The 20,274-nt window shown below is 50.8% G+C and overlaps 2 protein-coding genes across 2 annotated transcripts in view; both read right to left on the bottom strand.

Moving 5' to 3' along the window:
* Nucleotides 1–221: 221 nt before the first annotated feature.
* Nucleotides 222–786, bottom strand: LOC119384839 (uncharacterized). Its single transcript, XM_037652524.2, has 2 exons — nt 436–786; nt 222–374 (listed from the first exon to the last, which is right to left on the bottom strand). Exons 1-2 carry the CDS (start codon nt 784–786, stop codon nt 222–224), a joined length of 504 nt encoding a protein of 167 aa, XP_037508452.1.
* A 187-nt stretch (nt 787–973) lies between these two features.
* Nucleotides 974–20,274, bottom strand: part of LOC125757784 (uncharacterized) — a 41,652-nt gene continuing 22,351 nt past the window's right edge. The window contains exons 2-3 of the mRNA XM_049413942.1: nt 11,676–11,985; nt 974–1,157 (exon numbers count right to left, since the gene is read on the bottom strand). Coding sequence (XP_049269899.1) covers nt 974–1,157; nt 11,676–11,985 — 494 coding nt within the window. The remainder of the gene's footprint in view (nt 1,158–11,675; nt 11,986–20,274) is intronic.

Raw genomic sequence — 20,274 nt, 5'->3', positions numbered from 1 at the left:
TTGTTTTCTCATGATTTTATTCATGGAGTTGCGCTGAAGGGTAGAAGTGGCAGTACTGCCAAAGAAAAAAAAATTGTGGATTTTTACTCCAGGTACGCGAAGAAAACCGGTATGTTGCATATTTGCAACATCAAGTAAATAAAGAAGAAGTTGTAGGTGAAACATGCTCAGTGCGACCCACACTGAACTATTTATTGGCCTGTAACGATCAGTGGATGTACTCATGTTGTGGTGTGATACAAATGGAAGCAATTGCTTTTGCTTGTTGTGCAGAGGTGGTTTCCACACTTCGAACAGTAAGTCATGCAAATTCCGGTGCAGCCAGGAAACTTGCAGCGCTGGCGCTTCTGGCTCCAAAGAACCCAGTGACCAACCTGGGGAAAGAAATGCAAATAATGAGCCCCGGGATGAAGTTCGACAGTTCAGAAGTAATACATGGTCTAGCCTGACATCCTGAGCTGGGGTCGGCCCTGATGGTCCCCTTTTTTTCTTCTTCATCAGGATGCCTTGTTCCACTGATCCATTGCTAGGTCTACCTCGCTTTTTGAGCTGCGTCTTGCCAGCCTTGCAGAGCGACGTAGCCAGGCTCATCTTGAATTTTGCCAAGGGAAGGAGCCTTCCTCTGCGCTCATCGGGGTTAGTCATGGCATTTCTCTTGTACAGTAACCAAGCATTGACTGCCGTCAAGTCAAGAATGTGAAGAAAAACACGAAAGTAGTACCTCTTCGACCTGAGGTAGGGACGATAAAGCGAAATAAGAGAGTCCAAGAGATCGACGCCTCCCATATGCTTATTGTAGACTGTGATCACTGAAGGGCAGGGTACATCAGTCCGCTCCTTTTTTTGTCTGTTGTACCTTGATGCATTTCCAACAGGTTGAGCGCCAACGAATGAGGAAAGCAATGTCACAGCTCTGTTATCTTGCCACCTTGTACACGACAGTTCAATGCCTTCCACCACAGCAACCCTCTCTTCAAAATGTCCTCTTCCTTTTTTTTTTCATTTCCTGCTCAGAAGGCATGCTCACTCCGGGGACTCGGTTTATCCGCACGGTGCCAATGCAGTGTATGGCGTCTCGTTCTATGTACACCTGCAAACTTGGGCAGTTGAAATAGTTGTCGAAGTACACTTTGTGGTGTACTCCCCTCGGAATCAACCTGCACAGCCGAACGACAACATTTCCACTTGCTCCACAGTCAGGCTCTCCTGGAAATCTTGGTGTTGAGCTTTCTTTCCCAGTATACACCTCTAACTTGTACGAGAAGCCGCTTACACCTGACAGTACGAAAACTTTGTAGCCCCATATTTTGGGCTTCTTAGGGCAGTACTGCTTCAAGGAGCTTCTACCTTTAAAAGGTATTATCTGTTCATCAATAGACAAGTGCTCTTCAAGCGGTACCAGAGACAACTGCTCATTTATGCTGTCGATCAAAGGCCGCACCTTTGCAAGCCGATCTCTCCCTGGATCACTCTTTGGGCCGAGAGTGGTGTTGTCAACGAAGTGGATGTTATGCTTGAGTTTCTCGAAGCGAGCCAGCGGAAAGTTGTCAGCCACTTGGCTTGCTCTGGTCGCTGCACTCCAGTACCACCTTGTGTTCCTCATTTGAATGATTGACATCCACGTGCAAGTCCCAATAAATATTTCGATCTCTTCTGTGGTGGTACAAAGAGGCTGACTCATGTCTTTCTGGAGCGCGAATAAATTACTTTGATCTGCGATGAGAGAAATCAGTGAGCTGGGAAAGAGAAACTGGAAGTATTGGGACGGTGTCGACAGCTCCGAGATATCTTTTGGAAGTTCACTTCGCCCGGAGAACTGAACTGTCAGTGGATCTCTCATTAGATTTTTCTTCTTCCAAATTATCCTTCTCTTAGTTTCTGATGAGTGGTGGTTAGGCGTGCCATTTGCCGTACACTCGTCCTCATCGGAGTATGCACTCGACTCGCTTGTGTTGTCAGTTAGCTTTTCCACGCCAGGTTGAACATCTGACGGAGGAAAAAAATTGTTACACAGATTAGCGTGCGCAGGGTTCTCTATCAACGGGGGCGAAGGTTCATCGCAGCACACCCCCCACCCTTCTAACTCAATATATGGGGCATAACTTTGCGATCCCCCTCCCCTTAGATGACTAGCAGCCCCCCTCCCGCCGTTCGTGCGCACGTCTATGGTTACACATATACTAAAGTCTGCGATAAAATACAGCTAAACGTAACCATAGATGGAACAGGGAGCGCACGGGTACACCCATAACGACGCAGCACAGCAACACGCGAATACACCACAGTGTTAGGAAAAAAAAAGCTTGGACAATCGATCTGTAAACATTCTACAAACGTGCTGAATCCAAACCGACTTACTCTCGGGGTCGTCGTCACTCCCGGAGAGGTCACTGTCCTCACTATCGCTAGGAATGGCCCGGCCATAAAAGCGTTTAGGGTCCATCTGGATCTCTGAGAAAAGAAAGCCCACGCACACGTTGTTGCATTTGCGCAACAAAGCAACTTTTCGTCGCCCGGAAGAAACTATTGCGTGATAACAATGTTTCTTGTGATCTACATGACCAGGAGGATGTGTAGAAGAGCTAGAGAATTTTTTCCGCGCGTTATCATGCACAGAGACGCATTGATAACTGCCAAAACTTACCTTATTGCTGCACGTGAGCGCGCGTAGCGTCCGCCATGGATGTTTTGCTAATAACTCTTCGAGAGGAGGACACATGGCAAACAAGGAGGCGCGTTTTTCAAACCGGTGTTGTAGAAATGCAGCAACGTGTACCGGCAGCTGCAAAGGGACTTTGCTCTTGTTTTGATTAGCGTTTATCGGAATGTTGCGTAAATGCAACAATGTGCAGTAAAGGGTTAAGAAACAATTTCACGAAAGGCTACGCGACGACATCATCCAGGCGTCCAAGAGTCCCTGGGCGTCTCCCGTGGTGTTAGTGAAGAAGGATGGGACCCTAGGCCTCTGCGTCGAGTATCGTCGCCTGAACAAAATCATAAAGGACGTCTACCGTCTACCACGGTTAGACGACGCCCTGGATCGACTCCACAACGCGAAGTACTTTTCGTCGATGCAGCTCAAGACCGGCTACTGGCAAATCGAAGTTGACGAGAGTGACCGAGAAAAGACTGCCTTTATAATACCTGACGGACTGTATGAGTTCAAGGTCATGTCTTTTGGTCTTTGCTCGGCTCTGGCTGGCTACAGTTCTAGCTGGCTTGAAGTGGGAGACGTGCCTTGTGTACTTGGAAGACCTCGTTGTTTTGCTTCAAACGTCGACGAACACCTCCGGCACCTTGAAGCTGTACCTCAAGCAATCGAGACCACCGGACTCACCCTGAAGCCAGAAAAGTGCCGTTTCACGTACGAGGAGCTCTTCTTCTTGGTTCACGTCACTGGCGAATTTGGAGTTCGCCCCGATACGCGGAAAACAGCTGCTATCGCTGCCTTACCACCGCCCACTGACGAGAAGGCCGTACGACAATTTCACGGCTTGTGCGCCTATTACAGGCGCTTCGTCAAGGAATTTTCACGGATCGCCGAACCTCTCAATCCCCTCACGAAGTGAGACGTGAAGTTCAAGTGGAAAACGGCGCAACTCGACCAGAAACGACGCCTGTAGACGCCTCCGATATTTGCGCGTTTTGATGAATACGCCGATACGGACATCCACACCGACGCAAGCAGCGTAGGAGTCGGCGCCGTCCTTGTGCTGAAGATCTACGGAATGGAATGGCTGATCAGTTATGCTAGCCGGTCGCTTTCCAAGTCGGAAGCGAACTATTCTAGAACAGAAAAAGGAGTGCCTTGCCATCGTCTGGGCTACATCCATGTTTCGCCCTTGCCTCTACGGAAGGCCCTTCAAGCTTGTGAGCGACGATCACGCCTTGTGTTGGCTAGCTAACTTGAAGGACCCTTCAGGTCGCCTCGCAAGTTGGAGCCTAAGACTTCAACAATTCGTCATTACTGTCGTTTACAAGTCCGAAGAAACCATTCCGACACTGACTACCTGTCTCGTGCCCCGCGTCGACGCACCGCCGCAGGACGACCAGGATTATGACTGCTTCTTCGGAACCATTAGTGCCGACGACTTCGCTGAACGATAACAAGCCGACCCGGAACCCAGGTGTCTTGTGGAATACCTCGAAGGCAGGACCGCCGTTGTTCCGGGAGTATTCAGCATAGGATTGGGGTCACTTTTCATGAAAAACTACGTCCTCGTAAGGAACTTGTTTGGTGCCCGGGCCAACTACGTCATCGTTGTACCTTCGGCACTGCGACCAGAAGTTCTGCAGGCCCTGCACGACGACCCGATGGCTCGCCTCTTCTGTTTTCCCGCACGCTCGCGGGGATACAAGAAAAGTACTTCAGGCCACGCCTTACCGCCGACGTCGCTCGCTACGTGAGGACATGCCGGGACTGTCACCGACGCAAGACACCACCGACAAGGCCAGTAGGACTTCTCCAGGCCATCGAATCACTTGACCCACCGTTCCAGCAAATAGGTATGAACTTACTGGGGCCGTTCCCGGCGTCGACTGTCGGAAACAAATGGATCATCGAAGCTACCGACTACCCCACCCGCTACGCCGAAACAAGGGCCATGCCCAGAGGCAGTGACGCCGAGGAAGTCAAGTTTTTTGTTGAGAACATCGTCTAGCATCATGGTGCCCCAGGAATCCTCATCACCGACAGAGTTACGGCCTTTGTGCTTAACTTAACCTGGCGACCTTTAAATACAGCGAAACAAGCCACCGCCGGACCACAGCCTACCACCCACAGACCAATGGCCTCGCCAAACGCACAAGTAAGACAATCTCCGAGATGCTGCCCATGTACGTCGACGTCGAACACAAGACGTGGGATACCATCCTTCCGTACGTGGTCTTCGCATACAACACGGCTGTGCTAGAAACAACGCAGATGTCGCCATACAAGTTGGTATAGGGAAGAAACCCGGCAACAACGCTCGACGCCATGCTACCCAACCTTACTGACGAAGAAAACCTCGACGTGACTGTCTAGCTTCAGTGCGCCGAAGACGTTTATTTGCGGGCACTCGGCGACGATAAACGACTGCGACAGTCAAGGCCGGTGCCGACTCTGAGCGCGAGGAGCGTGCTGTCCGAGAAGAGCGGAAGAGGACGACCCACTAGTAAGCGCTCGAGAGGGTGACCCATTACAGGCTTCCAACGCTTCGCTACAATTACCCCGGGTACGAAAAGGGAGCCGCCTGGCGACCTAACTGCTTGTCACTATGAGCGGGTCATGGTAGGGTTTCAGGCGCTCCACGTTGACAATGTCGCCCCCTCGACGGCGCATGTCCGAAGATGGTTCAAGGGGTTCGATCACGTAGTTGACCGGGGACGTTCGTTCGACGACACGGTAGGGGCCGTCGTATTTCGGCAGTAGTTTTGAAGAGAGGCCAGGTGCAGTGGTAGGGACCGAGAGCCATACGAGTGCTCCAGGGAGGAACGTGGGCGCAGAAGTGGTGGTGTCACCGCGAATGCTCTTCTGCCGCTCTTGGTCATTCGTAGTAAATGTCTTGGCAAGCTCCCGACAGCCCTCAGCATGTCTTGCTGTGGCAGAAATAGGCGCACACTCAGACGGGTCCGGCTTGTATGGAAGTATTGTGTCGACTGTGTGCGACGGGTGCCTAACGTACAATAAGAAAATGGGGGAGAAACCAGTAGTGCTCTGCGGGGCGGTATTATAGGCGTAGGTGACAAAAGGCAGAATGGCATCCCAATTTGTGTGATCGGCGGCGACGTGCATCGAGAGCATGTCGCCGAGCGTGCGGTTAAAGCGTTCGGTGAGGCCATTCGTCTGCGGGTGGTAAGCAGTAGTTTTCCGGTGAACAACGTTGCACTCTTTGAGAATGGCTTCGACGACTTCGGACAAGAAGACACGACCTCGATCGCTGAGCAGCTCCTGGGGTCGACCGTAGCGCAGCAGGAATCGGTGCAGCAGGAAGGAGGCAACATCGCGCGCTGTAGCCGCTGGGAGGGCGGCAGTTTCGGCGTATCGCGTAAGGTGGTCAACAGCGACGATGGCCCAGCGGTTACCAGCCGACGTTAGAGGAAGTGGTCCATACAAATCGATGCCAACGCGCCCAAACGGCCGGTCAGGGCAAGGTAGAGGTTGCAGACCTGCCGGCGACAGGTGCGTTGAAGTTTTGCGGCGCTGACAATCGATGCAGGAGCGAACGAACTTCTGCACGTAGCGGTACATCCCTCGCCAAAAGTACCGTTGGCGAATGCGGTGGTAGGTTTTCGATACCCCAGAGTGTGCACACTGCGGGTCAGAGTGGAACGACTCGCATATGTCAGAACGCAGACTGCGGGGTATTACGAGTAGCCACTGGCGGCCGTCTCCGTAATTGCGTCGGTGGAGGAGGTCGTCGTGAACGGCAAAATGGTGTGCTTGACGACGCAATGCGCGAGTGGATGGTGTCGCCGATGGATCACTCAGCAAGGCTATCAGTGAGGCAATCCAGTGATCCTTGCGCTGTTCAGTGGCGATGGTGTGAATGTCGATAGACGAAACGGCATTGTGAGACACTGAGCTGGAAGTATTGTCGTCAGGCAAGGGGGAGCGCGAGAGTGCGTTGGCGTCAGCATGTTGGCGTCCGTTGCGGTACAGCACGCGGATATCGTAGTCCTGTAGGCGAAGTGCCCAGCGGGCGAGGCGGCCTGAGGGGTCCTTCAATGACGACAACCAGCAGAGTGCATGATGGTCGGTGATGACATCAAATGGGCGACCATACAAATAAGGTCGGAATTTCGTAAGGGCCCAGGTGATCGCCAGGCATTCCTTTTCGGTGACGGTTTAATTGGTCTCGGCTTTAGTAAGCGTACGACTTGCATATGCCACGACATATTCAGGGAACCCTGGTTCGCGCTGCGCAAGGAGAGCGCCAAGGCCAACACCGCTAGCGTCTGTGTGTACCTCTGTAGGGGCCGCAGGGTCAAAGTGGCGTATTATGGGAGGCGACGTCAACAAACGATGGAGCTTTGCAAAAGCGTCGTCGCACTCCGACGACCACGAATGGAGGGGCCCGTTACTTCCGAGAAGCTTCGTCAGTGGCGATATGATAGTCGCGAAATTTCGAATGAAGCGCCGAAAGTAGGAACACAGTCCTACGAAACTGCGCAGTTCTTTGACGGACGTAGGTTTGGGGAACTCCGTCATGGCCCGAAGCTTGGCGGGATCAGGAAGAATTCCGTCCTGGACACGACGTAGCCGAGGATTGTCAGCTGCCGTGCTGCAAATCGGCACTTCTTTAGATTCAGTTGCAGACCGGCGTCGCTCAAACGCGTCAAAACATGCCGTAGGCGCTGAAGATGCGTGGAGAAGTCCGGAGCAAACACGACGATGTCGTCAAGATAGCACAAGCACGTGTGCCATTTCAGGTTGCGCAGAACGGTATCCATCATGCGCTCAAAGGTGGCGGGCGCATTACACAGCCCAAACGGCATGACGTTAAATTCGTACAGGCCGTAGGGCGTGACAAAGGCAGTCTTCGGTCGAGCGTCATCAGCCATAGGTACTTGCCAGTAACCTGAGCGCAAATCGAGAGATGAAAAGAATTCGGCGCCTTGCAGGCTGTCAATCGCGTCGTCTATTCGCGCCAGTGGATACACGTCCTTACGAGTGATCTTGTTGAGTCGTCTGTAGTCCACACAGAACCGCACAGAACCGTCCTTCTTCGCAACAAGAACGACAGGAGACGCCCAGGGGCTGTTAGAGGGTCGAATGACATCACGTCGAAGCATGTCGTCGACTTGCTCGGTGATTACACGGCGTTCGCCGGGAGATACGCGATATGGACGGTGCCGCAGTGGCAGGTCAGTGTCGATGCCATGCGTAACGGCCGACGTGCGGCCGCGAGAAGTTTGAGCGACATCGAAAGAAGGGCGAAATTCTTCCAACAGGTCCAAAAGCTGGGAACGCTGGACCTGCGTAAGGTTGTCAGCTATGGAGGAACCAAATACGTCAGCGTGTGATGAACCAGACGTCGAAACAGCACTGAGCGTACTCGAACTTCGGCCGTGCGAATCATCGGGCTCGTCCATAACTTGTGCGTCTTCGAGGGGTTCTACGCTGCCCAGACATTCCCCTCGCACCAACGTAACACTGTACGGGGAGGGGTTGATTACAAAAATAGAGGTGCTGCCCTGGGTGACTTTAACGGTCGCGAAAGGCACCAGCAAGCCTTTCCACGTGCAAACACGGTCATATGGCGAGAGGAGTGCAACGGTGTCGGATAGGCTGGCACAATAGACTGACACCGCCGTTGACGAGTTTGCAGGCACTCTTATGTCGTCTTTGACGAGTGCCTTGCTCGCAGCCGATGGACTGTCTGCCGGCGTCAAATTAGAGAATGGTGAGAGCTCTATTTCGGCGGGTGCGCAATGAATTACGGCGTCGTGGCGGGAGAGAAAATCCCATCCGAGGATGACGTCGTGAGAGCATGCAGGAATTATGATCAATTCGACGGCGTACATAGCGTCCTTAATCATGACGCGGGCTGTGCATACCGCTCTAGGGTGAATGCTTTGGGCGCTGGCTGTACGGAGGGAGAGCCCGGAAAGTGGCGTCGTCACTTTTCGCAGTATTCGGCTAAGCTTTGCGTCCATAACGGATACGGCGGCTCCAGTGTCTATAAGGGCAGATGCACGAACACCGTCCACAAACACGTCTATCACGTTCGATGGGCTTCGCTGAGGGCTTTCGCAGTTCGACAGCATCGCAGCCCTTGCCTCATGGACTGCGACGACTAGTTTTCCTGGTCTCGTGGGACCAGACGTGGCCGCATCGGTGACAGCGAGCGGCGTCGTGGTGACGGTGAACGGCGGGTTGATGGAGCGGGGCGAGACGTCGGCGACACAGGCGTAGGTGGGTCGTAATATGGGCGGTTCGCCGGGCTGGTGGCAGGCGACGCGACTCTAGGCGGCTGCACACGATTGCAAGAGCGCGCCACGTGGCCGGCGTAACCGCATGCGAAGCATATGGGGCGGTTGTCAGGTGTGCGCCATCGGTTCGTTGGGGCAGGGCCCGCCCATGGTGCAGGACGGGATTGACGGGGCGGCAACTGATAAGACTGGACGGTGGGCTGCAGTCGTGGCCTGTGCGTGACGTCGGCGCAGGTTACCGGTACATTCGCTTCGAAAGAATGAGGTCGAGCGGAGGCTTCGGCGTAAATGTGTGGGGCAGCCGTAGGGATTGCTGGGGGCGTTCTTGCGACCACTTGGGCGTAACTCAAGGGTGCAGGAGCCTATGGTGCTGGTGGTACTCGGGCATGACCTCTGCGATTTCTTGCTCAATTGCTCGACGGAGCGGAGGCAGAAGTGTGGTCGACGGCTGTGAACGTACTGCGGGCGAGCAAAGTCCAGCAGAGAGAATTGGCGCGCGATTTCCTCGCGCACGAATGTCTTCATCTCTGCGAGCAACGCAGAGTGGTCGGATATGGTCGACAAGCCAGCGAGCTCGGCGTCGCGTGATGGAGAGCGACGGGTCATCGATCGCTGCCGGCGCAGCTCCTCATAGCTTTGGCAGAGCGTTATGACCTCAGCCACTGTGCTGGGGTTCTTGGCGAGCAGCATGGTGAAGGCGTCGTCGTCGATGCTTTTCATGATGTACCGGATCTTGTCAGCTTCGGACATGGAGGCGTCGGCTTTTTCACAGAAATCGAGGACGTCTTCAATGTAACTGGTGAATGATACACCGGCCTGCTGAGCGCGTTCACGTAAGCGCTGTTCGGCCTGCAGCTTACGAACGGCAGGGCGGCCAAACACATTGATAATGGCGGTCTTCAAGTCGGACCACGTTGTAAAATCTGATGCGTGGTTGTTGTACCACAAGCCCGCCACACCCGCGACGTAGAAAACCAGGTTAGTCAGTTTTCCTGCCTCGTCCCATTTATTGGGGACACTCACGCGCTCGTAAATCGCGAGCCAGTCCTCCACGTCGGTGCCATCTGCGCCAGTGAAGACCGGAGGTTCGCGGATATGAGGCACACCTGGGCATGAGGTCGGTGTAGGCGGGGCCGTTTGCTGGGAGGCGTCTTGAGGCATCCTAGGCGGCAGGGTACGGGATCGAAGAGCCAGGGGCATCGAATGAGGGCCGAAGTTGTTGTGAAAGCCCAGCAGCCTCCACCAAATTATAAGGACGTTTATTTGCGGGCACTCGGCGACGATAAACGACTGCGACAGTCAAGGCGGGTGCCGACTCTGAGCGCGAGGAGCGTGCTGTCCGAGAAGAGCGGAAGAGGACGACCCACTAGTAAGCGCTCGAGAGGGCGACCCATTACAGGCTTCCAACGCTTCGCTACAAGAACATCGTCTAGCATCATGGTGCCCCAGGAATCCTCATCACCGACAGAGTTACGGCCTTTGTGCTTAACTTAACCTGGCGACCTTTAAATACAGCGAAACAAGCCACCGCCGGACCACAGCCTACCACGCACAGACCAATGGCCTCGCCAAACGCCTAAGACAATCTCCGAGATGCTGCCCATGTACGTCGACGTCGAACACAAGACGTCAAGACGTGGGATACTATCCTTCCGTACGTGGCCTTCGCATACAACACGGCTGTGCTAGAAACAACGCAGATGTCGCCATACAAGTTGGTATAGGGAAGAAACCCGGCAACAACGCTCGACGCCATGCTACCCAACCTTACTGACGAAGAAAACCTCGACGTGACTGTCTAGCTTCAGTGCGCCGAAGAATCCCGACAACTCGACCTCCTACGCATCAAGAATCGGCAGAGGACCGACAGCCGCCGTTACAATCTTCGACGACGCTTCGTGGAATACAAGCCCGGCGACCGTGTTTGGGTCTGGACCCCGATACGCCGACGTGGAATTAGTGAAACAGTTCTTCGGCGATACTTCTGGCGATGCAAGGTTCTTCGATGTCTCGGCACTCTAGAGTACAAGGTCATCCCGGACGGCATCATGAACTCTCAGCGGCGCCTCGCACGACCTGAAGTCGTCTATATCATGCGCCTTAAGGCGTTTTTTACGCGTTAGCGAACCTTAAGACCGCTTTTATCCTTTATCATTGTACTTTATTTGTGTATGCACTTTTCTTCCCCTTGCATGTTTGGTTATAAGCATCGAGACGATACTTTTTGAGACGGGGCAATGCCACGTGCGCTTCTTTTTTGTGATTTTTATGTAACTAGTCCGTTGCACGCGTATCCACCGCTTTGCGCAAGCCGCGCCCTAATTTCTGGGAACCTCCCAGATTATCTTATAATCTTCTTATGGGCTTGAGCGCACAAACGCGAATAGTTGAGATTATTCTAGAACTAACGCGGCCCCGAAAGGTAAGGCTCGAATGTTCGACGCTGTATTTATAAATGCCGAGACGCTGCTATCAGTATATCAGTATACTGATATCAGTATATCACTGCTATCAGTATACTGTGTGCCTTGCAGTTTGACTTTCCGTTTCCAGGCCTTAAGTTCGGCCACATAAGGAGGTACACGTTTCCGAGTTCTGCTGGAGTCTTCTTCACCGTCAGGCCATCACGACCACGTGACAATATTTTTAGAGCGTGCTCATGACGAGGGAAGAAACGCCTGCAAGATCTGTGCACGCTTAGGCATTGAATGCAAATGGTAGTGCTAACAATAGGTATGGATTCTGAACAATTACAGTACCTAAGGTTCTCGACGATAACGAAAGAGTGGACGGAAGTCCAGAGAAACCAGTTGATGTCGACGGCGTCGTCGTTGATCTCCCGCAGGTAGCGAAGCACTGCGAGACAGGCCCTGGTCGGATTGCGCTCTTCCACGTACATGGTGAGCCCAGTGCGCGTTGTCGCAAGATTATTGCTCACAAAAAGCAGATGGTCGCAGTGGCGTCCCCAGCTGGCGTTCACGATAAGGTCGAAGTTGTGGTAGTTTTGGTAGAACATGTCTACTACGCAGAAGATCGCTACCTTCGACTGCTGTCTTTCCGCTGCCATATCTGTAATGAATCAGGTATATTGCATCAGGGCCAGCTCGGTGACAGCGCGTTTAGCAGGCAAATTATATTAGAAGAGCACTTTTTGAAGGCTGACTGAAACACTTAACGCTATCGACACCAGTAAAATAAAACTAGGGGCGCTGGAAGAGCGACATGGGGCATATATATGCGAATATCTGAGAAATGTCGTCCTCGAAACAAACATTTATTTCTCAACTGAATTCTGAATTTCACAGAAATAGTGCTGCCTGACACCTGTCACATTTATTTGTTCACGATATTAAAGAGCTTTGAAATTATAAATAACACCAGTCAATTATCGCACGAGCCACAATAATTTCGCAATCAAGTAAACGCTGTACTTTTGTGCCATGAACCTACAGTGTTGTGGTGGCTGCAACGAGTGTGGCACCGAGAGGCTTTGGTAGCGTTCTTTAAAGGGGAGTGGGGGTCAAAATTACTCATGCAAGGCTTTTGGTCGGCTTGCCTGTGGCAGATTGGATCGCAATCGATAGAACTCTTTTTACTTTTGTATTATGGCCGAAATAGTAGCAAGCAAAATAAAATGAGCCATTAGTGTCTCATCCCATCTTAAAACCTGATTGTCTTTTCCGTACCGTCTGGCGCTTTTGTTCGCTCAACACACATTGACAGATCACAGTGTCAAAAAATATTTTTTCCCAGGTTCCAATCCCGGAAGAACATCTCCTCGACCAGATGGAATCTTGAATGCTGGTGCTTCAATGGCGGCAAAGGCTAGGACAAACGAAGGAAAACTGTACACTGGCGCTGCTAGTAACTATGATGTTTATTTCCTTCACTAAGCCTCTTTTAAATTGCTTTCATTTACTTCGCATGTGCTGCTGGCACGACCGCCGGGGACGACGAACCAACCGCGTCACTCGCTGCTTTGACGTCCGGCAATGTTTGAGTAGAATGAAGAGAAACGAGGTGCACAGAAGTGAACACACTGGCGCGCACGAAGAAACTAATTTAAAGTGGTGACGGGGCCATTTTTCGCGAGAAATGGTGTGGAGAGATGTGCTCCGGTGGGTCTGAATTGGTTTAAAGAAATTAAGTTTATGAATGCCCTATGCAATGAAAACATGAATTATTGCTGATATAGACAATTGTTCTCACCATGCACATTTGGTGTTTCCACTATTTTTCTTAATTACACATTACCGGTGAAGACGATACTGCAATCCACCGCAATGGATATTAGCAACCTTCCTTTGCGGAAAGCTCCATTTGGCTTGCTTGGCACAAGGGCGACCGTGTGATATAAAGCGCATGTCCCTTGACGCATACACGAATCAATTCAGATGAGTTCTCGGGTGCCCATGCAACAGGAGTATTAGTATGCTTGACTCATTCAAGTGTCACTAAAATCGTCAGCTCAGGAGATTTCTTTCTGAGATATCTACAGGATGTTTCAGATAGAAAGCACCAAGTATTAAAAAATTAAGCATAGAGGCTACATGTCTCCAGTTAGCGTAGTATTGTTCTGAGCCATATAGAGCACGTCAGAATATTTTTCCGATCCGCAAAGCTTCGTAATTAACAAATATTGCTGATTTAACTTTTTAAATGGTAACTATAGAGAAAAATCTTCAATACAAAAGTAGCTGCGCTTGTTTAGAAACGTCACATTTTCAATCTATTGTAATATAACTCCCCTGCTTTATTTTTCCCGGCCTTTCTTTAAATCGTGCGAAGTAGAAAAAATACAATGTGACTGCCACCTAACGCGCGGCGCTTTTAGTGTCATCAAATGTTAGTTGAACGAATGATCAAAGGCTGCTTCCCGCACGGACATCGAATAAACAGGCTGTCGGTAACTGCGACGGTCGTTAAGCGACAAAAGAAGCATACCGTTTCAACAACAACAAAAAATTATTCATCGAAAAACGGCAGACATGGAGCAAGTGCCACATGAGACCGTAGGGAGCATTTGCTGTAGCGTAGGCATTTTTTGTCTTTTTTTTCGCACTAATGAAGAAAAACATCAGAAAGGGCGAGAGGAAAAGCGTGATGAAGGACCGAGAAAAAACCATCTCTCGCTAAAGGGGACCATGAGGCGATGCGAGCACTTGCACGATCGCGTTTCGTTGGCGTTCTTTGGGCATGCTACCGACCTCGCGTCGTGGAACGCGAAGAGGAACACTACACGCGTGGTGTCTTCCCTCTAGCCTGGCCGTTAATTCTCACAGGGTGAGCGGGGAACGCGGTCAACAGGCGCGCGAGAGGGGAGCAGCGTAGGAGAGGAGAGAGAGGGGAAAGGGACGCGCATGCGCTGGCGCTCATCGCTGCGCTGCGCAGGAAAGAATTTCGGCATGTCGAGCCCGCATTTCAGAGGAGTCAACCGAAGCAAGCGCTGGACTGAACGCGCGCAACGCTCTACCACTTGAAGGAGAGGAGACTTGAGGAGGAGAGTAGTAGCGCGTGCGCCGCGAGAGCAGAAGCGAGAACGCAGGGGAAACGCAAGCAGGTGCTGGTAGAGAAGTGGAGAGAGTAACGCGCAGCTGTTGGAGAGAGGGAAGGAGGAGAGTTGCGCATGCGTAGTGTGAGTGCGGACGCCAAGGCCAACGCCGCGAGACATACCACCGAGCAAGAGATGCTTCGCATCTAAGATTCCCTTACACGTGGCGGTCACTCTTTCGTAGATTTTTTAGAGGGTACGCCCCTACGAATATTCAGCGTCCATCGCAGTCACCGATATAGCTTGCTCAATCGACCTCCGTGCGCAGAGCAGCCTTTGATAATTAGTTCAACTTACATTTGAGGCCACAAAATGGGCCGCGCGTTAGGCGGCAGTCACGTGGTATTTTTTTGAAATTTGCGCGATTTTAAGAAAGGCTGGAATAGTATTAAACGGAGGAGTTAGCTAACCACAGATTAAAAAAATTCGACGTTTCTGAACAAGCGCTACAACGTTTCTATTGAAGACTTTTCTCTAGAGTTGCTATTTAAAAAGTTCATTAAACAATCTTTCTTAATTGGCGAGTTTTGCGGACCGGAAAAAAAATTTCTGACGTGCTTTATATGGCTCAGAACTATACTACGCTAATTGGAGACGCGTAGCGCGTATGGCTAATTTTTCAATACTTGGTGCTTTTTATCTCAAAACTCTCTATATGAATCCTTTCGTAGCGTTAGGAGGCAGACAAATGAATCAAGAGGGTTTACTATAAAAAATTCTGCTTGGGACAGTGTCTTGGGATTAGGGTGTAAAACAACGCAGAATTGTTTTAATTTGCAGAATGATTGCCCATTCTCAACATCTTTGCCACACAGCATACATAAGACAAAGGTTTCCACTGCTGCCGACTTGGCAACCACTCCTGTGACTGCTGCAACCAGTGGCTAATTACACCAGCATCATGCGCGGACACTTGCACGCGCATTGTCAAATCGACCGCCTCCTATCCAAGTCTAAATAAACGAGCTGCTTAGGACATACTCTGATCATTAGCTATGGCCACTAATGCTTGCAGTTACGTCGTAGTTCTCGTTTGCTTCAGCCCCGTGGTTTCACCGTCCATTCGCGCAACAACATCTGTAAAACTAGAAACTAGCAACGGAGCAAAAGATGTGTATCCCCAGCGGCAGCGTGCTTTTGTGAATGACGCCGCCTGCTGCCCCAGCACACATTTCTTATTCTTGTGTGGCATCTGACCACGTGCCTGCAACGGTACATTCCTTCCTCTTTATATTTAGGCTAAATCAGTTTCTTCCTGCGGTCGTAAATGGGGGGCTTGATAGCGATAAGGCGAGCGTGTTGCGCGATTACTTCTGTGCAAAGGAGCCTCTTCTATTGATACAATGGTCCAAGGCTTCAAGCCGCCGTGGTGCTTTATGGGTACGCTGCTGAGCGTTGCGCTTCTGGCTGCGATGGTGGTTGCTAGGTCGTAGCTACATAATCCAAGCGTACATCCTCATTCTGGCCCTCAGTATGACCACTGACCATGGAGTCACAAGAGAGGCTTTTCCCTATGGAGTACATGGAAATTCCTGCTCACTACGCGCACTCTGAGTGCATTTTAGATGGGCTTTTTCGTTGTGCGGTCGGAGTGATTTCTTTGAGCCCGAAGTTTAACTGGGTCTCAAGAGGCAAATATGTGCGAAACGGAAATGATCTCTGGCTGATTAGAGATGAGTCGCTTGCTCGTTGTTCTAGGACGGCTTCCTCTCATGGCTCGGCTTGGACTGTATCAGCAGCTTCCATCTTCGTGTCCCAGCCTCGGCCTTCATTGCAACGGGTGGTGTCTCGGTATTGACGACTCTGCTTATCTCGCACAAAACTAGTCTTCAAGGGCGAAAGCTTTACTCGAGGCTTCCTATCCCGCATCGGCCCAAAGCCGGCAAGCCTGCATCGGCCCAACAGCGGCTAGCCGACATCGGGCCGATGTGGGTGAAAGTAGCGCGAGCGTGATTTGCCGACGCGGGGCCAATATTGCTGCCGTCATTTGCCAACGTTGGGCCGAGATCGGTCCAATGGCGGCGTGCTGCCTGGGTATGTGCAATGGGCACTTGCTTCGCAGCATCCATGAAATATACATCGCAATCTATAAGCTGCTACTGCCACGGCGGAGGATGTGGAGTGAGAGCCATTAAAGGGTGTTCATGTAGTGGCAGACCAAATTCCTCAGCTAGGCCCCTCACGCGAAGTGCGTAGGGCTGTCCCACAGTAGTACGGTTACAAAAGAGTGCAGAAGTGGGCAAATAATTGGCAGTAGAGTGTTACAGGTTTCATTATTTGCGTCACCTTGAGAAAATATGTGAAGGACATGTAGAATCTCTGCAGGTGGAGTGACCACTCGTTGAATTCAACGTAGAGGCTTTCTACGGGGCCTGTTCCAAAAGCGCCCGTAGAAAGGCGAATGCCTCGATGGTGGACAGGGTCAATGATCTTAGATGCGTTTGTTGTCGCATATTGATAAACAACGGCCCCATAATGTAGGCATGTGCGAATGAGGCTTTTAAACAGATTCATCGGGCACTTCCTTCACTACCCCATGCAGTGCGTGACAACACTTTAGCATGTTGATTGTTTTATGTACTTGTTTTTTATAGACTTGATGTGTGTTATATTGCGAGATGCGAGTCCAGAATTAAGCCTAGAGATTTATACTCCCCGGTAATCATGCCACTCAATTTTGAGATTTAGGGGCAGGCCTCTCATCATAGAAAAAGAACACAGGTGCTCTTTTGTGGACTTAACCTCAACGCGTTCTTATCTGCCCATTGGGATATCTTGTTCAATCTGAGCTGGACTTGACGCTCAAGAACTGCAAGATTGCACAATTTAAACGATATTTGGATTTCATGAACATAATTCAATATAACATAGTTCGTGGGATGCAAAGATGCAATGACTTAGTTTTTATAATGAAAAGCGTGCAGCTGAGTGCACCCCCTTATGGTACTCCGGTTTCTTGCACGAACTATCGTGACAGAGCATTTCCTACCCCAACACGGAATGTGCGGCTTGTCGGATAACTTTCGAATATATTTAACATCCGGCCACGTATGCCTTAACGTGGCATATCTCTGAGTATTCCAAACCGCCACGTGGTGTCATAGGCCTTTTGCATATCAAGGAATACAGAGACGAAGATTTCTTTGCGCATAAAGGCTTCGCGGCTTTGTGCCTCAATACGTACAAGATGGTCAGTCGTGGATCGACGCTCTCGAAAGCCGCTCTAATATGGATAAAGCAGTTTGATTCTAGAAAATGTAGTAAGCGGCAATTTATCATTTTCTCAAATACTTTGCATAGGCAACTTGTTAATGGTATAGGCGTGTAACTAGATACACTAGATGAATCCTTTCCCTGTTTTAGAATGGGGATTGCGATGGCTTCTTTCGAGGCAGAGGGAATCTCTTCGGAAGTCCATACCAGGTTGTAGAGGCAGAGGAAGGTTTTCTGTCTTTCGTAGGGTCTGTGTTTCGCAGTAGCTGGACAGACGTTCGAAATGTGCGCCCAGAAAGATTTTGGTCTTCCAGGCTGTTGCCTTCTGTGTTTACTAAGGGATGTGAATGTCCCTTTCGGCCTCTTATCCAATTTACCCTGTTCCAGTGGGGGGCGGGGGGTATATAAAGTGAGAAAATGGTTATGAGCTTGTCGAAAAGAACAGCTGGAATGGCCACTGCCTCCAGGGGCGTTTCCAGATGAAAAACCTGACATGATACATTTCTATCGATTATGAGAACAACGTCGCCAGAGGAAGCGAGAGCATCATGGCGGTCTTTGCGGAATATGGCATACTGTTGGAGAAAGTTAGTAGGTAGTGGTTTTACCTATCTTTCCTGTACACAGAGCACTATTGGTGTGTGTTTGTGAAGAAGTTGCTGGACGTCATCAAGGTTCCTAAGAAGGCCCCTGACGTTTCATTGCATAATTTTCTTATATATATTGAAGACAAAGTAGTGCTGTGTGTACAAAGAAAGAAGGTATTCCCAATTTGTCCTTCCTGGAGCGGTCGAGGGAATCTCGCCGCGACTTAGGAGCTTTAGTCGCCGTCAAGAAAGGTGAAAAAACCATTGCCTCTTGTGACGTGCCAGACACGCGCTCTAGCGAGCGGGAAGGTTCATGTCAAAGTCTCGCCTCGGACGACGGAACAGTTGATGTCAGTCTCGCCTCGGAGGACGAGCTTTTCGCACCCACTAGCCCGGTGGCCGATGGCGCTGCCAGACTCTGCTGGCCGTTGCCAGCGCTAGCAGGGGCTGGATAGGCTGAGGAAGTCTGGACTGCACCCACCGCAGGGGCCTTTCACGGTCCTGCGCGTTCGCTGCGCACAGTGAACGCTGCCGTCGATGACTGCTTGGTTGCCGGCAACCCTGGGGTAACCGGGGTTGGTTGCTGCTTGGGTGCACTAGACTTATTGTACCCCCGGGGCATGTGCCACTAGCGACAGCTCGCTGTACGCGGTCTGTACGCGGTCAGCATAACGCGTGTTGCGAAAAGGAGAGCACCTCTTGCGGCCTTCCTTGAATGAGTGTTCTCTAACTCTTACGCTGAGTATGCCTTTTTCTTTCTTCCAGTTGGGACAGGAACACGGGTGGTATGCGGTGTGGTCGCCTTCACATCTGACACAGCGAGGCCTAACAACACAGTTGTCGTATGGATAGCCGTGGCCCCCACATCTTGCGCAAATTTATTGACTACGGCAGTTATGCGAGCCATGGCCAAATCGTTGACATTTGTAGCATCGTCTTAAATTGGGGATGTATGGACGGACAGAAAGTTTCATGTAACCTGTTTCTATAGTTGAAGGTAACACGCTGGAAGCGAAATATAATATGATATGCTTGGTAGGCTGAAACATGCAAGTTCTTCGATGCATAGCTTCTTGGAGAAATCCAGGTGTTCTCATGAGCTTTGTTTGCTTCCGTAGCAATGGCGGCCAACCACCACGAAGTCCATCTAGGGGACGCCGCAGCACTTAAAACGTATATCGCTGCAGACGCCAGCCGTACAGTGTCACTGTAAGGTAATATGCCTTGTTCTAGCCTTGAAGAAGACAAGTCCACTTGTCGAAACGTCGGCTCTAGCACCCACCCCCTGTTTACGGATTTTTTTATCGTAAGCTTCCATCTTCCACTTCCTGCCGTTTTTTAGATTGTCCAAGGGAGGACACATATACACTGTTAAACCAAACCGCCTATTACAATGGGGATGTAACAGAAGAGATTAGTAGACAGGATAGAAGAGAAAGAAGACAAGAACGAGAAAGATACGAGAAGGGGATAAGAAAAAGCAACTTCGGATTTCCCCTGGGTGGGTCAGCCCAGGAGGCCTTATTTCCAAGCACCCGGCGTAGGCTCAACCCCCAGGATTTCCTTATCCACGGATACGGTTAAGCCACGCACGGCGAGGTGTGGAAGGGAGTGGAAACTCCCCGCCCCCCGTTGGCTCGGGTCCGTTGTGAAACCACTCACCAAACATCTGCTTGCGCAGACGCCCTTGCAGGTAAGAGCAAAAGGCAAATGCTCGCCGCAATTTGATGTATGCGCCGTATTACAGAGGTACGGAAATGAAGAATTGCGTCTAATCTTGGACGACTAAGGTATTAGTACTAGTGGAAGGGCATGCCTTTGATTAATATACATTAAGAATAAATTAAATGCCTCGGTAGTTATCATTTATGTAGACCTCTATTTATGCCGAATTAGCAGGTTGCGGTACAATACCTGCTTATGCGGACACAACTTTTTGTGTGTTGGTTCTGTTCCGCTGCAGTGTGTGCTCTCAGTTGATAGCCTGCCTTTATGTCATCTAGTCCA

The sequence above is a fragment of the Rhipicephalus sanguineus genome, chromosome 3 (assembly GCF_013339695.2).
Source record: "Rhipicephalus sanguineus isolate Rsan-2018 chromosome 3, BIME_Rsan_1.4, whole genome shotgun sequence".
Lineage (NCBI taxonomy): Eukaryota > Metazoa > Arthropoda > Arachnida > Ixodida > Ixodidae > Rhipicephalus > Rhipicephalus sanguineus.
This window is presented reverse-complemented; position numbering and strand designations above follow the sequence as displayed.

Excerpts from the sequence above, each read along its gene's own strand:
- LOC119384839 (XM_037652524.2), bottom strand. The coding sequence starts at position 786 with ATGGGAGGCGTCGATCTCTTGGACTCTCTTATTTCGCTTTATCGTCCC. Across the intron at positions 375-435 it reads AGGATGTCAGGCTAGACCAT|GTTGGTCACTGGGTTCTTTG; the intron begins GTATTACTTCTG and ends TTCTTTCCCCAG.